This window comes from Camellia sinensis, chromosome 1, assembly GCF_055761805.1.
Source record: "Camellia sinensis isolate YWXY chromosome 1, ASM5576180v1, whole genome shotgun sequence".
Lineage (NCBI taxonomy): Eukaryota > Viridiplantae > Streptophyta > Magnoliopsida > Ericales > Theaceae > Camellia > Camellia sinensis.
Genome location: NC_138961.1, coordinates 62714224 through 62734895, shown reverse-complemented (window position 1 = coordinate 62734895; position 20672 = coordinate 62714224). Strand labels below are relative to the sequence as shown.

At 34.9% G+C, this 20672-nt stretch overlaps 2 protein-coding genes and 1 pseudogene across 7 annotated transcripts; 2 read left to right on the top strand and 1 right to left on the bottom strand.

The window, feature by feature from the left end:
- The first annotated feature begins 440 nt into the window (after positions 1 to 440).
- LOC145795162 (uncharacterized) lies at positions 441 to 20644 on the top strand. 6 transcript variants are annotated; one of them, XM_082878243.1, is made up of 10 exons: positions 441 to 547; positions 1322 to 1444; positions 11729 to 12012; positions 12563 to 12731; positions 17241 to 17479; positions 17556 to 17777; positions 17865 to 17957; positions 18055 to 18162; positions 18251 to 18726; positions 20409 to 20644. In XM_082878243.1, exons 3-9 carry the CDS (start codon positions 11737 to 11739, stop codon positions 18692 to 18694), a joined length of 1551 nt encoding a protein of 516 aa, XP_082734369.1. In that variant the 5' UTR covers positions 441 to 547; positions 1322 to 1444; positions 11729 to 11736; the 3' UTR covers positions 18695 to 18726; positions 20409 to 20644. The 6 variants fall into 6 exon arrangements, with proteins under 6 accessions (XP_082734369.1, XP_082734355.1, XP_082734380.1 ...); XM_082878229.1 differs by having other exon boundaries at positions 447 to 547; positions 1207 to 1444; XM_082878254.1 differs by having other exon boundaries at positions 447 to 580; positions 1342 to 1444.
- LOC145798827 (ubiquitin carboxyl-terminal hydrolase 10 pseudogene) lies at positions 3476 to 4849 on the bottom strand (annotated as a pseudogene).
- On the top strand, positions 7968 to 11637 carry LOC145798818 (uncharacterized). The gene is made up of 5 exons (XM_082887872.1): positions 7968 to 10174; positions 10260 to 10565; positions 10665 to 10752; positions 10858 to 11478; positions 11596 to 11637. Exons 1-5 carry the CDS (start codon positions 7968 to 7970, stop codon positions 11635 to 11637), a joined length of 3264 nt encoding a protein of 1087 aa, XP_082743998.1.
- Positions 20645 to 20672: the final 28 nt, after the last annotated feature.

The following is a 20672-nucleotide window of genomic DNA, read 5'->3' as shown; positions in this document are numbered from 1 at the left end:
AAGTAACCTATGGTGACGAAAACTAGTGAAGAAAATAAAATTCGTCACTAAATGAAAATAATTCGTGAGGAATTTATAAATTTTGTCACATATAATAAAAAAATAAAAATGATAAGTGACAAAATATATTTTCGTCAATAAATACTTCATTTTAAGTGAGGAAAACTTAAGTTTCGTCACTTAAAATTTTCCCGTTATTTTTTTTGGGTGGCGCCAAAATTTTGGGACTTTTGGTGACAAAAAAATTTGTCACTAATTATAAAATTATTTGTGATGAATATATTTTCGTCACCAAAACGTTTTAATATTTTTGATATCTTTTGATGAGGAAATAATATTGTCACCAATTTTGGTGGAAATTTTTTGATATTTTGAGCGACAATAAAAAAAAAAGGTATTAATTTTTTTTATCCTTTTTTCTGTTTATCATCTCTCTCTCTCAAAATAGGGTATTAATTTGTCTTACCTCTTGCTCCTCCACCATGCCGATCGCCATCGTCGCCTCTATTAGTCTTGTCGATCGTCACCGCCAATAGCAGCCTTGCCGGTAACCGCCACATCTTCTTTGCTTGATGATTTGGTATATGATTTCTCTTTGCTCTTTTTCTGGTGTCTTTTTCTCTTATTCTCTGTTTTGGTGTGGTGACAAAAATTAGTGAAGAAAACAAATTTCGTCACTAAATAAGAATAATCCATGAGGAATTATAAATTTTGTCACGTATAATAAAAAAAGAAAAATAATAGGTGACGAAATTTATTTTCGTCAATAAATATTTACTTTTAGGTGAGAAACAAATAAGTTTCGTCACCTAAATTTTTCCCACTAATTTTTTTTTATGGTGCCAAAATTTTGAAAGTTTTGGTGAGAATTTTTTTTTTCAATAATTAAAATATTATTAATGAGGAATATATTTGTGTCACCAGTAATCTAATTTTTTTTTTTGTTTTTGAAAAACTTGATTTTGAATATTTTAAGAACATTTGGTGAGAAATATATTTTCGTCACTAATAATTTTTAATATTTTTAGGCCTTTTAGTGAGAATTATTTTGCCACCAATTTTGAAAGAAGAATTTTTACATATTAAGCGGTAATAAAAAAAAAATATTATTTTTTCTTTTTTTTTTGCCTAGATTTTTTTTCCCTCTTTTTTTTTTTTTGATAAGTTTTATTTTTCCCTCCTTTTTTTTTATTATTTTTTTATCAGTCTTCGCATGGGCCTCTATCTCTGTCTCTCCCTCTCAAAACAAACTGACGAATAGTTTTCCTATCAATCTCTGTCTCTCCCCCTCTCCCTCTCCCTCTCCCTCTCAAAACACAAGTGCTGTGTGTTCTTCTCCAGCGCCCCTTCAGTGTATTCTTCTCCAGCGCCGTCCCTGTTTTCCTCCTTCAGTGTCGCCACAGACGTCGTATCTCCTTTACTGCTGTGTGTTCTCTTCCATCAGGTATGGGTCCTCTTTCTCTCTCCCCCTCTCTCTCTCACTCAATTTCTCTATTTCTCTATCTCTGTTTTCCCTAATTTTCGAAATTAATTTTCAGAATTAATGCTGTATTTTATTCTTTCCAGCAAGTTTTCTGCTATAAACTTGAGAATGAATGTCCTATTGATTATAATTAAGAGTTTGAATTTAGTAAAAGCCCTTGACTAAATTTGAATATTTCATATGATTTGGATTGTTTCTCTGTATTTTTAATAAAATTAGGGTTCAACTCCTCTCTATATTTGAATGTTTGTTTAATATCTGTTTATTTTATAGGTTTTTCTACTTAGGTTATTCATAAAAAAATAAAATTGATTACTTACTGATATCGATTGATTCCTTTGCTTCTGTGATCATCCTCCTGATTCGCTATTTGAGGATCCTTGTACATGGCTATTTGAGGATCTTTGTACATGGCTATTTGAGGATTCTTGTACATGCCTGATGCTTTGCTACTGCAATTATTTCTTGCCTTTGTTTTAGTTGGCTGTGGGCATCTTCTCTTTATTTTTTATTTTTTTTTCAGATTGTGTATTTTTTTTTTCCTTCAAATTGCTGATATAGTTCTATACCCATTACATATTACGTTTTCTAGAATGGAGCTTAATTGGAAAGCTGTATGTGAGGATGAACAGAGAAAAGATTAAAACAGATCTATTTTCTAGAATGGGAGGTCTAGGGACTGAAATTTGTGCAATAATTATTTTTCCTTAATTTTGAAAGATGGACTGTTGAATTTGAAATTTAATTAGATATATTCGGTCTTTGTAAGAACCATTTGAATCAAGTAGTGTCCCAAATACTAGTTGCAACTGAAAAATTCGAAAGCTTTTCTTTATGGTGATGATGCCAAAATATCAAGTTGGTTTAGTTATTTTGTCTTTATCTTGATCATAGTCCTTAGAGGCCTGTCCGCATGTACGTGATCTTTAAATTGTAACACGTTTTGATTCTCTTAAAGCTTAACAATGATTCTATTACTTAAAATTAGTATTTTTATGGTTGATTGTGTTAATTTTTTCCCCTGAGAAAATTACTTTTGTTGAACTTTTGTTTTTAAAATTCACATGTTTGATTTTCACAAGCTTGCTATGTTTGGTTGTTCAGTTACTATTTAATTTTGTGTCTTTACAGATATCTTTTCTATACTATTTCACCCTCTTAATATTGCTTTTATCTTATCCTGGATATGAGTAAGTTCGAATGTTGTTAGCTTTTGTACTAATTTTATTGCAATATTAATCATACTTAATTTGCACTATGGTTTATTTTATTGGTTACGAAGAGTCTTGTTTGAGGTGGTTGTATGATAGAACCAGTGGAAGGCAGTCGGTTGCTGTGTTGACAGTCTTATTTTTTCAATTGTTGTAAATGAGATCAGAAGCCTCAAGTTATTGTTGGCATTTCCAAATACTCCAAATACTTCATGATCAATAAAACATTGTTGCCATGTACTTGATAGGCTTATTTTGTTTACTTCTTACATTAAAATTGCCGTTTTTTTTCCCCAGCTGTCTACATAAAGATGTGACAGTGTTTATCTTGAAGCTTTATATACCATAGCCTTTGATCATTAACATCCTCAATCTCTCTATCGCTTCCTCTCCAACTTATTTCCACTGTTTAGAACTTGAAATGTAATGATGTTCAAGAAATTTATAATCTATACGGGATTCAATACCCATTTCAGAAGCAGCTTTGTCACGTTTATATTGATATAACTTATAAGCATGGTTATAATTAGCATAAATGTAGGAAATTTTCGTATTGTAATTTGTTTCTGTAGCATGTGGTTTTTGTATAGACAGAATATGTTTCCAATGGGAAGGCTGAATTTTTCTAGTTTAAAATGTTGATGCATCCTCCCTACCCACAAATTTTACGAGGGCAGTACCTACATTGAAATTTTGAAACAACAAAAAATGAGGCAGTAATACTTGAGGTGAATTGCTCTGAAAATATGCAATTCAGCTGGTCAAAAGCATTAAAAGTGTTCTACCACATGTCATCAGGCCCTAAAGGTTCCTCATTTAAAAATGCATCCAAGCATGAAAATAAAGAGATAGCTTCTTGTCGAGTTTTCTTCACAGTAAGCTTGGTCTTGTGAACCTCAGGAACATCCTTTAAGTAGCTGGAATCATATAATTTGTGTTCTTTATCAGTCCAATCCAACATAACTTTAACCAGTTGACCAGTTTTTATGAGTGAATCCTTTGAAATAGGCCTGCAGTTCAAACCTCTGTTATCTGTTATGCAGAGCTGAAAGCTCAACTCCCTGTAGGACATTTCTTCCAGTTCTAAGCTGTCCATTGACTGGTTTCCAGGTCCAGAATGGGTAGCGTAGATGTTTGCTGATTCATCAATAGCTTCCACAGCAGAGCCATTTTCCTTGCCACTATGAACAATAGTTGAACTAAAAAAAGTTTTCTTTCTCAATGGGGACAACACTCTACTAATAGCAAGATCAATGTCAGCTCCAGTTTGTGTGTCCTCCAGATAAGTAACCAGTGGTGTCAACAAAAGTTTCCTCTCACTGCCCTTGAAATTATCTGACAAACATCTGGAAAGCAATGATGCTTTAGTTACAAGGAAAAAGTCTTAAACCTAATAAATGTTTACTTAAAACAAAGGTGTCATCTATCCTAGTACACAGCAACCAGACTTCAGACCTGGGTTACATCCCACCTTCATTCACTTTTTTTATTACTTTTCCTTCCTTTTTGGCTTTTTGTTCAAGGGTTATTCCTATAATGTAGTTCATTGCCTTCAGACCAAAAAACTAAAAAGATCAATCAGAGCATCTATGCAACTAGGCAATTTGGCATCCCTAACAAGGAAATAAAAACCATAGACTCATTCAGACATGTCAACTCTACCCAATAAAGACCAAACACACAAGGCATGATAGGATTCAAGATTTTTGAATCTTAGCCAAGTGGAAACGTAACAACTAAGGATTCAAGAATGAGAACTCACTTTTCCAAGTATCGATGACATATCTCTAGTCTTGTTAATTCTGCCCGCTTTGGAAGCCCGTAGGCTACAATATGTTCATCATCTTTTATAGAAGGTAATGGTTCCGAAGGGTTCTCTAAATATCGATATGTTCGATGTTCGTAAACCTGCATATTAAAAATCCAGGGCTTCAGAAGACTAATACATAAAGAATTAGCAACAGATTAGTAAATATATAATACAAGTCAAGAAGATATAAATTACCTCTGCAAGCAACAGGCTTTCATCGCTCCTTAAGCAGCATGTAGTACTCAGAGCCTGACTGAGATCTTTACAGCAGCCATGTTTTAGGAGAGTAACAGTGTATTGCGTTGGAAGACCACTCCCATCACCATAAAATACGGTTACTGTCATTGTCCGAGTGGTAGTAGAAGGTAGCGGCAAAGTTAAGTACATGAAGGGGTCAAATGTTATTGAAATTTTGTTGCAAATTGGGCAAACCAATGTTGATTTTTATTGGCCCTGGGTATTTTGTAAACTTCAGATGCTTTTGGTGGAATTCCTCCAAGGGTATACCAATTCACCTTAAGTATTATCTTATGTTGTACTTCTGGTGGAATTCCTCCTAGTGGCTAGGATCTCCACTGAGTTGGTCTGATAAAATGAAATGTGGAAGTCTGTCATATTCTAATTCATACATATGCCTTTCTCCATATGTCAGAGCAGAGTACCCATAGTTTTGACCTGGTTGGAGCCTTAAGCATTGACTCAAGGCAGCAACTCTTCAATCTTTAAGAACATTGAAGAGTAGAATCACCTATCCAGAAAGAACACAATCCCAATTTTTTTTCTAAATATTTTTTGGACAAAAGGTCTAGCTTGGGGCCTTGGCTTGAAGGTGATCCCATATCAGCTCCGTAAACATCATCATAAACATTATCTAGTGTCAATGCTTGTTTGGGAGTTAGATCTTCCTAATCATGAATCTTTGTATATTGGAATATGCATCAAATAAGTTGCTGATCTGTTCCTGTGTGTTACTGATCTGTTGTTAGTTTTTGGGTGCTCTGTCGCTGGTTTTTGTCTGCTATGTTGCTGGTTTTTGTCTGCTATGTTGCTGGTTTTTGTCTGCTCTGGTCGTGGTTTTTTGTCTGCTCTGTTGCAGATTCTTGGCTGATCTGTTTCTGATCTGTGTGTGTCTGTTGTCCCTGTATGTTACTGATGCTGTGTGTTGGTTGTTGTTCTTAGTTTTTGTTGGTGTGTTCCTGTTTGGAGTCTGGTTGGTGAAGTGTTTGATTGAAATGGATCAAACATTTCAATCAAGCATACCAGTTTCCTTCCCATTTCAATTAATTTAGTTATTAGAACAAAACAAACCCATTATTTTGTACGTGAGGATAAGAGATAGGAGATAGGAATTGAAGACATGGTTGAGCTTTGTCAAATTGTGACAAGGTTGGTGTCTATGTGCCTCCTTGTTCACTTCAAACTCCAAACAGGAACAAGCCAACAAAATTAGTTTATGAACAACCTGATATCCCAGCTAACCTCTGCAATCTTGTCTGTGAAAGGTTAATCCCCACCAAAATACTTATATTCATGTTCATTTGAAACTTCAAAACTAGTTTTAATTTCACTAGAATTCTTAGTTCTATAATATATAGGCTTGATGGAATGTTAACAGAATTAGAGCTCTTTTATATATCATTACAGAGTTGGTTGTAGACTTGGGATTCTAGCTTTAATCGTAGCAGAATTCTTCATTGGAAGCAGAATGTTAGCTCTTGTTATATATCATTAGAGAGTTTGTTGCAACTATCATTGAATCATTTTTTATTGAATTTACATGATCTCCATTTATTTATCTAAAATTATCATTGAATCATTTTCAACAAAACAAGGAGTGTTTAAATTGAAATGATCTCCATTTATTAATTAATTTGCTTCCAACTGGGAATCTTAGTCATTTCCTCATTATTTTTTATAGTATTTTTAAAACTAATATGATATCTTTGAGCTTTGTCTACTTGAAGTGAATATCTTTTTAATGTTCTAAGATTAATATCTTGCTTTTGGTGTTCTGATATCATATTCTAATTTGTCTTTCATTTGTGTTTCAGTTTGATGCATTTATCTATGGATTTTCTTATTGATGTATCTGTATATTGTACACTCTCTTTGTATATCTGCAATTTTCATCAAGAAACTTTTCTTTTGTTGATTTTTTTTTATTAAAAAAAAGTCAATATATTTATAAAATTTATAAATTTATATAATTTTTATACTATATTATATCGTGTACTGATATAGGGTAGAGTGTGAATCTTTTTTCTTTATTTTTATTTTATTTTATTTATTTGGCTAAAATAATTTATTTGCGCCGCTTATGACCCTTAGCTTTGCATCCAAAATCTGTATACTTTGAATTATCTAAAACAGTGAGTAACAGTTCACAGCCCCTTGGCTCATGAAGGAATTATTCTCTCTTTCAAGGGTTTTCAACATTTTCTTACAAACCATTCACTGTTATCATCTCCAATCCAACACTTCCCAAACAAAACAGTGGCCCCAGTCCTCTCTCTCATGTGCATTTCTAAGTTTTTAGGGGAGTTTGAGTCTATATGTTTGGGATGATAGATTTTGGCTAAAATAGTCAATAAAAATAAAAAATATTAAAATAATCAATAAGATAAAATATTATATATTACATATTAATTAATTATTTTTTCTCTCACAACTATCAATTTAATGAAAATTGGAATATTACACCCTTAAATTAGCATATGTTGATTTAACTTCTCTGGACTTCGTATATAGTTGAGTAAAGAGAAAATCAAACAGAGTACTAACTGCAATTACAGGCTAAGTACTAAATTATAGTCTCGGGGCATTCATTGGAATTGTCGCATGTGGCTATCAATTATATTGGCATTGTTCATTTCTTATATGCATAGCTCCTCAAGTACATTATTAAGTTCCTCTGCAAAATTTAATCACATTTTGTTTACCGAGTGAAATGTGAGCCAGAATAGTTATTGTTTCCCAATGTCTTATTTTTTCAATATCCCAATTTAGTTGATAGATTTGTCAATTCTGGTATTCGGGGCATATATATATTTTTCCAAATACGTGTAGTTCAATCATATCATTTTGCATTTGGATATTTGAGTACTTAAATTGACTGCTTTAGAAACTCAATGTGGCATATTGTGGGTTTTCTTTCTGTGCCATGTTATCTGCTTTTTACTCTCAGCTCACTGTTTTATTGGTTAAATTTTCTCGGACTTATGATATTTGTCTTCTTATTGATGGTTATTTTGCTGTGGTTTATGTTTTGGTTGTGAATACTTCTTCTGTTTACGCTAAATTGCTTTGGCTATTTTCTCACTTGATTTATGTGTGGTTGTAATTTATATAACTCAGTATAATCATTGGACTTGAAATTTTTTTTAATTGAAATATATATATATATATTTTTCTATATAAAATTTGTCCTATTCACCTAACTTTAATTAACTCGGCATAGTCAGACATGGACAAGAGTTGGATTGCATTAGGTAGCACAGTTGATGGAAGGATAAGTCGGGCATATAATGATGGGGTAATATCATTTCTCCGTTTTGCAATGGCGGTTATCGATCGAGATGGTAAAATTTTGTGCCCTTGTCGAAAGTGTGTGAATGTTGTTCGTCAAAAATTTCAAATTGTCCAAATTCATTTGCTGCAACATGGGATTATTGCAACTTACACTATCTGGCACGTGCATGGGGAACCCCGTGAATCAAACGAGGCTTATCATCATGATATACCCGTTGAGGGCAATGAGGTTTTGGGAGGTATTGATGCCTTAGTGGAAGATCGAATAAGAGGGGAATCAACTAATACAACTCAAGAGGAGGAGGTTCGCACTTTTGATAAATTATTGAATGATGCCAAACGTGAGGTGTACCCAGGTTGCACAAATTATACTTTGTTAAAATTTGTCATCGAGATACTTAATATGAAGGTAACAAACCATTGGAGTAATAAGTCAGTTGACATGATGCTAGAGTTTTTAACAAAACTTTTACCGAAGGATAATTTGGTTCCAAAGTCAACTTATGAAGCTAAAAAAATACTACGTGAATTGGGTTTGTCATACGAGCTCATTGATGCTTGTGTAAACGATTGTGTGCTCTTTTGGAAGGGGAATGCAACATTGGATAAATGTCCAAATTGTAAGGCTTCTAGATACAAGACAAATCATGGTAGAGGTAAGAAGATCTCTCGTAAGGTTCTTCGATACTTCCCGTTAACACCGAGATTGAAAAGGTTGTACATGTCGAGGAAGAGAGCCGAGGATATGAAATGGTTCAAGGAAAAACGTCTAGATGACGGTGTATTGAGGCATCCTGCAGATAGTGATGAGTGGAAGGAATTCGATACACAACATCCTGAATTTGCCTTGGAGCCTCGGAATGTGAGGCTAGGGTTGGCTACTGATGGTTTCAACCCTTTCGGAAATATGAATAACTCATATAGTTTGTGGCCTGTCGTACTCATTCCGTACAACTTGCCACCGTGGTTGGCTATGAAGGACCCATTTTTCATGTTGTCATTACTTATTCCTGGTGAATCACAACCAGGAATTGATATTGATGTCTACATGAGACCTTTAGTGGAAGAATTGAATGAATTATGGAAAAATGGTACATTAACCTATGATGCCTCGACTGGTGAGACTTTCTGCATGCGTGCAGCTTTGCTGTGGACGATACATGATTGGCCCGCATTTGGTGACATTTCTGGATGGAGAACAAAGGGTCATTACTCTTGTTACACTTGCAATGATGAACCATATTTTGAATCTTTAAGAAGTAAGACTGCGTACAGTAACCATCGATGCTACTTGCCTGATGACCACCCAGAAAGGCGAAAGAGTAGAGCATATAATGGCAAGCATGAAAAACGGAAGAGATCTTTGGTGATACCGATAGAAAAGATTGAAGAACAATTGGGCAGCGTGACGGGCGTCACATATGGAAAACATCCAAGCAACAGGAAAAGACCTCGTCAGAACCCAAATTGGACAAAGGTAAGCATCTTGTATGAGCTACCGTATTGGAAGAAAAGGAGGCTTCGACACAACATTGATGTCATGCATGTGGAGAAGAACTTTAGTGAAAATGTTTTTGGAACGATGTTGGGAATTGATGGAAAGAACAAGGATACAGATAAGGCACGAATGGATTTAGAAGACATGAATATAAGGAAAGAATTGTGGCTGACAACAAATCCCGATGGATCATATGTGAAGCCGCGAGCCAGCTTCTCATTGACCCCTAAAGAGAGAGAGGGTTTCTTTGAATTCTTGAAATCAGTCAAGTATCCAGATGGGTACGCGGCAAACATTTCGAGATCAGTAAATGCAAAAAATGGTAGATTAACAGGATTGAAAAGCCACGACTGCCATGTACTTATACAATGGATTCTTCCTATTGGGATGCGTGGTTACGTAGATAAAGAGATCAGTACAGCACTTTTTGAGTTAGGTAGCTTCTTCCAAGATCTATGCTCAAGGACACTGAAACGAAGTGAAATGGAGAAATTAGAGGAACGTATAGTACTCATAGTATGTAAGTTTGAAAAGATCTTTCCTCCAGCCTTCTTCGATGTGATGGTTCATTTGGCCATTCACTTGCCACGTGAGACTATTCTCGGAGGACCTGTGCAATATCGGTGGATGTACCCGATTGAAAGGTAATTTCTAAAATTGTACTTTCAAATGAAAGGTATAGATTATGTTGTGTGCCTAACCATACTCCTAATTGGTTATCTCTTCAAGGTTTCTCGGATCTTTGAAAAAGTTTGTCACCAATCGAGCTCGACCAGAAGGTTCTATTGCAGAGGCTTACATTGTCAAGGAGTGCATTACTTTTTGCTCAATGTACCTTGAAGGGATTGAAACCGTGCATAATCGAGATGCACGAAATGAAGATTATGGAGTCCGTCGTGAAGGTTTGATAATATTCACCGAAACTGCTCGTCCTATTGGCCAAATCAGAAAGCATGTTGAGATGTCACAGGAACTTCGTGATATTGCTCATTGGTTCTTATTATACAATAGCCCTGAGATAGAGAAGTATCTTCAGTACGTGTTTCTTATAATTATATATATTTTAACAATTATCATGTTATTAGTCATTAATAATAGTAGTATTTCACACATTAACCAAATCTATTTGAGTAGGGAACACAAGAATTTGTTACAAATTCCCAGTGGACAAGATATAACTCAGATACAACAGAAGGAATTTCCAAAGTGGTTCAAAGAATATGTAAGTCATTTTTAATATTCACAATTGGCCAAACACTATTAGGCTTGTATAAAATACAAACATTACTAACATAATTCAAGTGTTGCACATTGCATGTGGATGTAGATAAATAGATTGAGAGTTGATGAGGCACCAGAAGCAACCGAAGAATTGTGGTCCTTAGCGAATGGTCCTAATTTGCTAGTGAAAGAGTACTCGGGTTGTATAATCAATGGTGTCAGATTCCACACGAAGGAATTAGACAATCGTCGTAAGAGTCAAAACAGTGGTGTGCTTACCGAAGGGGACTACAAGGGAGAGATGCACGAATTCTACGGTCACTTGTGCAATATTTGGGAATTTGAGTACATGTGTCAAAATAAAGTTGTTTTGTTTCAATGTGAATGGTACAACACCGGTAACACTGGTAGAAGTAGAACAGTACGAGCTGACACATATTGCACAAGCATCGATGTCACAAGCCGATGGTATCAATCTGACCCTTTTATCTTGCCTAGTCAAGCTAAGCTAGTGTTCTACCTGAATGACACCAAATGGGGGCAACCTTGGCAAGTCGTGCAACGGGTCCAACATAGAGGTGTGTTTGATGTGCCAGAGGTTGGTGATGGAGAACCACCAGATCAACCAGAATTTAATGATGCATTCCAACAAGAAAACATTAACTCAGTTGTCCCGATCAACATTGAAGATATTATTCGATTTCATAGGGATGATATTGAAGCTGAGGTTATTTCAAATAAAACAAAGAGAGATGGTAGAGATGATGAAGAAGATGAAGAACTTGGCGTACTTGATGATGATATGGATCTTGATATGGAACCTGATATGGATTATGATATGTAGTTTTTGTTTTTTTTAGGTTTCTGTATGGACATATGTTTTTAATGCATTACATGGTTATGCTATATTTTGTTGCGTCTCTTCAAGTAAAATTATGCTTTATATTTCATGTTTGATATCAATTTATGCTTTTTAGTTAACCAAATGGCCAAAGGGGAGAAACAATGGATCAAACCAGGTTTTCTAGCGAAACAGAAGCGAACAGAGTACGAAATGGAAAGATATAAGACAATCAAGAAGAATAATAAGAAAATGGATGCTCTACAATTGAAGCGTATAGCAACTTCTTTGATGGGTTCTACTCAGCCCAATCGTGTTCATCAAAAGGGAAAGAAAATTAGGGTAGATGATGATGACTACATACCGTCAGATCATGAGGATGACACTGATGCTGAGTCCTTTGAAAGTGTTGACGATGAGGTACTATATGTATGGCCATTCATTTTTTTTTATTATGTCACCGATAGCTATATATTTGTTAACGATGCTTTGTTAATACTATCTTTATATTTCCGTATACTTTATTGGATGAATAAGTCATAAAATAAAACTAGAAAATATACATCCTACATACAACAATATGCATACCAAAACAAACTGTAGGAGTAAGTTAGCTGGAACACAAATGTATAACGAATTAAGACATAATTTGACCATGTTGGAAACACCAGATTGACAACTTGCAAAGCACACAATTAGGAAAACCAATTAAAGATATTAGAACTACTGGTAGCTCACAACCACTCAACCACTCAACTTGCCTACAGGTTTTTGAGTGACAACACCCTTTACCTGACCATTTTAAAAATATTCAAAGCAACCACTTGTCAGGACCAGTCTTGGGAAGAAAAGGAGTGGACTGGATCAGATTACAAATATCAACAGTGGCCTTGATGGGTTTCCATATACATATCTTTACTTATCCATTTTTATGTATTTATTGTTTACGCTTTTGTATTATGTTTTTTAGGGCTTACCAATGCCACCAAAACGATTGGCGCAGTCATCTCTTCAACCTTCGCACGAGGCAATTGTTGTTCCAAATGGGGATTTACATGACAATGTGGATACCCAACACTCACAGCCACTTGATGTCGATATGGAGGCACCGAGGGAGGCAGCCCCCCAATCTAGTGTCGGTAAGATACTGAATTTTACTAAGCTAAACAAATTCTTTGTTTTAATATAATTCTATGGTGCAAAAAATTTCAAGCAATTTGTTTCATAGGGATTGATTTTTTATTTTTTATTTTAGTTTTGGTCTCACTTGTAATTTTTTGTCATATAACACACAAAGTTAACATCTCTATTGGAGATGCTCTTAGTTTTCAAGCATTCCTAGTTCTTTGAACAAAAACATTGAAGAAGGAGAAATTATTTGGGAACTTGGTAATCATTTGCCTACATAGGAAATTTAGAAGTACAACCATTGAGCTAATTTCAAGAAAAACTGTCTTTTTTAGGTGATCAGGTGTAAATTAAGACAATGAAATATATAACATATACAAGGGGTATACCTCAGGCCCTAATAACAACAGGACAAAGACTAAAACGCTGCTAAAAAAAATAAAAATCCTAAACCCTAGAACATGACCAAATCAAACCCCATACAGACAAAGAGGGGCCATAAAATAAGGAAATATAGACAGCAAACAAAAATAAAAACAAACAATTTAGGAGGAGCAACCGAAAACTCCAACAAATAACCAACTGTACAAGGCAAAAATAAACAACATTCTAGCTGTAGCAAAATGTACAGCAGTAACAAATAGCTCACTATAATAGTCCCAGATTTTAGACCATAGCACATTTGCATCATGCCCTACAGTATAGCTCAGCTAAAGGTGCATAGAACCCCAATAATAGCATTAGGTATACTAGAACCAACCACTGCCCAGTTTCAGCAAACCCAAGCAGCAGATACACCAACATCTATATCAGCTGCACCTACTACATCTGATGCCTCTGCTATATCTTCAGCTACTGCAGGTGCATATAGGAGATCTGCTCACTCTGGTGTGTATGATAGTTGCAAGTCAACTATTGGTGTTCATGATGAGAGACCAATACAAGCATCTAGTCTGTGTACATGAGATCATTTGTATATAACAAATCTACAACTGATTCTCAACAGATTCCAACTGATTCTCAATAGATTCTGTAACTGATCTGTAACAAACTTAGTTAGTTAATCTTAGTTAGTTAGTTAGAGCAAATCATATATGTAAAAACTGCCTACCTAAATCAAGACTGCAGAAGAAAGCATTTTTAAGACCCTCTTTGTTAAGTTAGTTTGAGAAACAATGATTAAGTAGTCATGGCTGTCATTGAATTCCTTATTGAGAAAAACAAAGCTCTAGAATTTAAGAAAATAAAATAGTTCAATTAAACAAATCATGTTCCCTTTAAAATCTTTACTATAATCATGTTTTATGAGTTCACTAAGCAGATATTTTGTGACTTACAATGGCATGAAAAAGTCTATCACTACAATTAAACAAAAACTTATTGTATCACATTAAAGCCATGTGGGCAAGCACTTCACCTTAGTAGCTCCGTTTTTCATCAAAAAAATTTACTGCAGAAAAAAGCTCAATTTTTTTTTATTCCTCAAATCAACAACTTATTTTTTCTAGCAAATATCTCTATTACTTGTTCCATCAAAATCCTATTTTCCTACCTTCATTTGGGCTCATTCAATTTTGGGCAAATCTCTATTATTTTGGTTATGGTCTATGGTCATGTCTGTAGCAGTGTTTGGAAATTCATGAGAAATGAGTAAAATAATTTTAGTATACAGAAGAACAAATATAGACCACAATTGAGTATTACGACTAAGCTAGGTAGTTGCTTCTTTCTCTATTTGGTTCCTACAAATTTGAAAAAACAACAAAAACAAAAATAAAAACAAAAACAGAAAAAATAACAGTGGTAGAGGATTGAAAGCAACAGATTATGGCTAGGAGTGGTAGAAGTCCTTCCGGACGTTCTGGAAACTCAAAACAGGTTGTGATAAAGATGTGGCATCCAATCCATTGCCATTGTTGTTGCCATTGCAGGTTATGTTTAATGAAACAGATTGGTACTGGAAGGGTTATTCATGTTTTTGGCACAACTTGATGGTTAGGATAAATATTTTAGTTAGAGTTTGTGCAGTTAAGCATGGTAGTATTGGCTGACTTTGTTTTGATGGAATATGGATGCCCATTTCAAATTAAGGATCAAGTAAAAATCAAGCCAATGATACTTTCTTTGAAAACAGTTATTCATGTCAATTTCAAGAATTCCACTCCATATTTCAGAGTAAAGATTTTCAGAATTTGGAGTCCGTTGTGTCGTATTGCATACATATTTCTAATAATCTTTGATTATCTGAAACTGCAGAAGAATATGGTCCTACCTCTCTCTCTCCAATTTCTTCTTCAACCAGAAAGACATCTTTTCCCGCTTTAAATATGGAGACAACTGTTGATCTCTTGAATTGAGAGAGCAATTATTTCATTTAATATTTTGTTTCTTTTTCTCTAAGCAATGGCCCCTGCCTTAGGCTTCTAAGGATAGATTTCATGTTTGTAAGGGCTAGGGTGTTCTTGCATTAGGGATAGGGGCATTCTCTGTAAGCAATGAGCTGCACCTGCTCAGACACTTCAAAAAAATGGGCAAGGGGCATTGCGTCAGTGATCAGGTGTAATGAAAAATTGGGAAGGGTCCCTGCACTTTCCTAGACGACCGTGGGTAAAGAAGTTAGACCAGAGTTGTTGGTTTAAATTGGCAACTTGGTATGTTTGTACACTAACAAGTAAGACTGGTATTAGTAGATACTATGATTAGAAGGAAAATTAATATAGCATGTTTACGAGAAACTAAACAGATAACAAAAATAGGAGACATAATAATGCTAATTAAACTTGTAATGGAGAAAGTATAATTAATGTAATTAGTGCCTATGCACCCCAACTAGATAGGAAGAATATATTAAAGAACATCAAGGCTTAAACATTCATTTAAAACATTCAACAATGATCTTCATGATCTTCACAAACGATCATAGTTTCATTTAATTATTGATAATTTTATATATCTCAAAGCATCTTTATAGAACATATTTTTGTAATCTGTTAATAAATAAAAATTTATTAGTGACAACATTTAAATAGAGGTGTTCAAGTCTCCTTTGCTGCTGATATGGATTGTTGCTGAGATGGGTGGAGTCTATGGTAGCATGGGGCTGTTCTGTTTTGCTTTTGATAAGACCTACTATTGCTGCTCTGTCTTGGTGTTGTTTATTATTGCTGTTTGTTGATCTATACTACTGTGTGGCTTGATGATTCTCAGTAATGGAGGATGAATGCTCTATCAGTATTGTTTAGTTGGTGTCCATTAACAGAAGCTATGTTTAGTTGTTTGCTTAGCACCATCAGTTGGCTATTTATGTGAGTGGCTGCTTATTTGTCTAATTGGATGATTTTGTGATATGGAATTTGAAACCGTGTATCGTGCAATGAGTAATATTTTTTGCGTTGCTGAAAATTTATTAAGTTTCTGATTCAATTTTGGAAATGGTGCTCAAATGTCTCTTTCATAGGTTACACTTCTTTTCCCTGTTCAGTCACAGTGAATTAATTGCTTCTAGCGATTCTAGCTTAGAAAACCAGTGGTGCCATTACAACTGATATTCCAGCTACAAAATATATATATAATTCTTTGCTGTTAAAGAACTTGGAAATGGCATTGTGCTTCACATGGCTCGAAGTCTAATAACTTGATTCCGGCCTGGTTTATGTCCACCCCTACCAACATGCTTCTTAGATTAAGGTCTCAGTATTGAACATTTTTCTCATACCTCTGCCCTGCTTGGCAATTCCAAAGCTATAAATAAATACAAAATTTAGAAAAACCAGAAACAAGTTAACCCAAAACCTAAACAGGGAGTCAAAAAATGCAATGAAAGGAAGAAGCAAAATCCAGAAACAAATTGACTACATTCGATGGCAAACATTGATGATTGTCTCATTCGGTACACAGAATCCGTACAAATTGCAACCAGCACCACAAGGGAGAATCAAATGAAGAATGAAGTTTTACATGCATACGCCGCTTGAATTCACCACTCTAAGAGCACATGACAGAAACTAGAACCTCTTAAGAGATCACAACCGAAGCTAGAACAAAGAACTGCAATTCTAAAACAGGCACAGATCGATAGGCCACTTCTTCTAGCGTTGCCTTTGAAGTTGAAATTTTCTCAAATTGGCATATCCCATATCATCTTCCCCCACTACTGGTGTTCAATCTGACCCTTTCATGTGGAGAGGTTTGATGAGAAGTACTAATTGTGTTTTTAAGGTGTATTTTCTTTTTGTTGTACCAAATCATTATTGTCATACTTAGTTTATTTACAGCTACTGTGTCTTGAACATAATATTTCTCCATTTTATGTATTTTCCATCTGCATAAATGGAAATTTTAGGAGATGAGCAAAAGGTAAACTACGTACCTAAGAAGCACATTATCTTTAATGCAAACTTAGCAATCTTTTTCTTGTATTTGTGTAGAACCGTTCAATGTGTAAAAAAAGTTACTTATATTGCTTTTATGATTTCGCTTTAATTAATTGCTAACCAGTCAATGTTATGTCTTTAAAACAGTGCCTACTAGACACCCTCGTGGCTTGACACGCGGGTTGAAGGTTCAAGCAATGGTTCAAAAAGATGGAAAGCTCAAAGTTCCTATACCACAGGAGTATCGTGCACCAGTGGGGGATCATGCCTCTCAATTAGTCTCCAAAATTGGTGTTGAGGTCCGAACACACTTGCCAGACTTTAGCATTCGCAGGTGGAAACATGTCAACGAAGAAGTTACGGCACCTATGTTTCAGCGTCTAACGGTAAAAGTTTTACATAATTGATTGAATTAATGTAATATAATTAATTATGACTTACAAGATTTGTGCCTGTTGCTAGGATCAATTTGACATGGAAGGTGACTCCACAAATGTTAGCAAAGCGGTGGCAACAAAGTGTGGACGGAGCTTGAGCAGCTACACCTACAGACTACGAAAAAAATACCTGAACCTTAAAAGTGCTAAGGGAGAGGAGTATGCTAGAAGCCACCCACCGCCTGAATGTGACCTCGAGAAATGGAAAAACTTGATTGACAAGAAGTGGAATGATGCCAATTGGCTGGTAAACTTTTCTTATGTTTATTTATTGTTGACAATTACCTTGTCTTCCTAATATATATATTTTTCTATTGGAACTTCCTCCTTGTAGAAGCAATCAAATGCTAACATTGACAATAGAAATCAATTGAAGACGAAGCATAGGTGTGGGTCAAAATCTCTCCCAGTTAGGGTGCACGAGGCGGTGGGTCTTCTTTAATTTTTTTTTCGGTTTTTTTTTTTAAAGATGATTCTACTACCATCATTCTTATTTAACTTACTAGTTGAACAAAAAAAATCAGACAATTGCAAATGGGGGCCAACTGCCAGAGTTGCCATGTGTTTACAAATCTACACACTTTAATGATGTCACAAAGCAGTGGATTTCTCCGGAGTGCGAAGAGAATTATGTATGTATATTTACCTTTTGTATTAGGATGATTGCAATTTTAAATGTATCTTTATTCATTTTTCTAATTTTTTTTTTTTAAATGACAGGATAATATGATAAAGATCCAAGCTGAACATTGCTCCCGACCTGGTGTGGTTCCAATTACTCCGGAGGAGCTATCTGTGAAGGTGCTAAAGCCAAGGTCGGGATATGTTAAAGGACTCGGGTTGAGGCGTTCCTTCTCTGTCAGGACTACCAGTGCTTCGACTGACAGTGACTATGTGAGGCGTCTACAGATGGAAATACAAGAGCAAAAGGAGCAAATTCAGTCACAAAAAGAGGAAATTCAGTCACAAAAAGAGGAAATTCAGTCACATAAAGAGGAAATTACAGCACAGAAACATGAAATTCAAGTACAAAGAGAGGAAATTCAAGCACAAAATAAAGAGATAGGGAAGATGAATGGGTCGATTGACGAGCATTTTGAGATCACATCAAGCATCATGGAGTTTCTTAAGAAGCAAGGTTTCAAAGGACAATTTAGAGGATGAGGTATCCCATGAACTCGTACGTCGCCTTTTTGGTAAGTCTCGCTCGCTTTATCATTTTATTTTTCTCATGTTGGTTAGTATATACTAGTTAAAGTACAATAGTTTGACTACTTATTAACTAAGATTTAACAAGTTTGAAGATGTATTTAATGAAAATAGATTCATTATCAAAATTCTTACTTAGCATGACCCTAGTTAAAATACACACGAACCAAAGTAGAGACAAAACTAAGTCAGATAATAGCCTGCTGTTAGGTGTGTTTCTATCTGTGGATGTTGGTATCTGTATAGCCTAAGTCACAAGTATCTGTATGCTCTGCTGTTGGTATCTGTATGCTCTGTTGTTGCTATCATTCTGCTTTGCTGGTTGTATCTCTATGCTGTGTGAGTGGACAGATCTGCTAGGCAGCTGGTCTGGGTAATTTTGCTTCAGTTTTGGATGTGAATCTAATTGTAGGCGTGGTGATGTATATTTTCTATATACCTTTGCTGGGATGGGTAGCTTGCTGTGTGCGTTTTATCCTGCTGTCTGTTGTGTTTTTTGTGTTCTTGTTGGTCTGTCACCAACAGTTTGGTTTTGGTGCTGTGCATCATCCCCCTCTCCCCTGTCCTTTCTTGTCCCCTTTATTGATGTATTTTCTCCTTCTTGTAAGGTTCTTTCATCAATAAAGTTTTTGTTGATCAAAAAAAAAAAAAAAAAAAAGGAAGCAATCAATGTTAAAACAAAATAATACGTATAGCAGTGTGTATTATCTATTCTATTATTAAAAGCCAACACCAATTTTGGTGTCATGAAGCCTCTACCATGTCCACGTGTAAATTAGATGATTTGACCGAAAAAAAAAAAAAATCACATCCCACGTTTTCCAGTTTCTCCCTCAATCAACTACCCAATACTTGGTTGCTCAAAAAAAACTACCCAATACTCAGTTTCCTCTCTCTCTCTCCCCTTCGTTCTCACATTATAGCAATTGGTGCTTTTATTGATATGTACATAGAACTTTTGAATTCTACGCACCTCAAGTTCTTTGTCAACGGTGTCTTGAACCCATCTCACATGAACGATTTTGAGCACTCTGGAATGCTTCTCATGTTCTTCATCTTTGGTGTGGTCACTCTGCTCTCAGAAAAAAAAGGGTCAGTCTTTCTCTTCCCGAACATTCTTAATGTTTCTCTATTTTGTTTTACATAATCTGTTAGTTCTGTGAATAGAATACGAAATGAAAACAATAGCTTGGGTCCTTGATTTTTTTCATCATACTAAAGTTACTAAATATGCACTATGCTTAGACTAATACAACTTTGGGTTGCTTGAGTTGAGATGTTCACATTTGGGAAGCTAAAACAGTGGAAACTACATGGGTTAAATTTTTTTTATGTTGTGTCATTTTCTCACCCTTTATTAGCAACGGAACTAGATGGAAAATTGTTTAGGCATAAATTATATGGATGGAGATGTAAGATTTTAAAGTCATGTTGGAAATATAGGATGTTGAGATGCCAATGATTGCCCTCAAAATTGCCAGCAATATCATTACAAAAAATTTGATATTTCTATTCAAATAACTTCAAGCTTGTGATCTTCAGAACAGTTCTGTATATTTGTTAAGTTTCTGATATTTGGCTTTAAGTTTATAATAAAACTTTGCTATTATAATAAACTTTATATATATACATTCTATGCTAATGTTTGCCTTGTTTATTTTTTTTGTAGATTGATTTTGATGACGTTCAGAAGCATACTTGCAAATGAGGATCAACTGTTGAATTTTTTTCCTAAACTGAAGCTTAGTTGTAGTTGCAAATTAAGATTGAGTGTTGATTTTTTTTGGACTCCACGTTAGTTTATTTTGGGATTTACTTTGATAGTTTTTTTGTGATACTTAATGGATTATTATTAAGGTTGTTTGATGGATATATTTTGATTTATAAAATAAATTGTTTAGTGAATTTTTTTGTGGAGTGCTGTATAATAGCT

Coding starts and splice junctions, on each gene's coding strand:
- LOC145795162 (XM_082878216.1), top strand. CDS start 11,701: ATGTTTGATATCAATTTATGCTTTTTAGTTAACCAAATGGCCAAAGGG. Junction 17,778..17,864: donor GGAATGATGCCAATTGGCTG/GTAAACTTTTCT, acceptor TCCTCCTTGTAG/AAGCAATCAAATGCTAACAT. Junction 17,958..18,054: donor CAGTTAGGGTGCACGAGGCG/GTGGGTCTTCTT, acceptor AAAAAAAATCAG/ACAATTGCAAATGGGGGCCA.
- LOC145798818 (XM_082887872.1), top strand. CDS start 7,968: ATGGACAAGAGTTGGATTGCATTAGGTAGCACAGTTGATGGAAGGATA. Junction 10,753..10,857: donor CAAAGTGGTTCAAAGAATAT/GTAAGTCATTTT, acceptor ATGTGGATGTAG/ATAAATAGATTGAGAGTTGA. Junction 11,479..11,595: donor GGGATGATATTGAAGCTGAG/GTTATTTCAAAT, acceptor TATGATATGTAG/TTTTTGTTTTTTTTAGGTTT.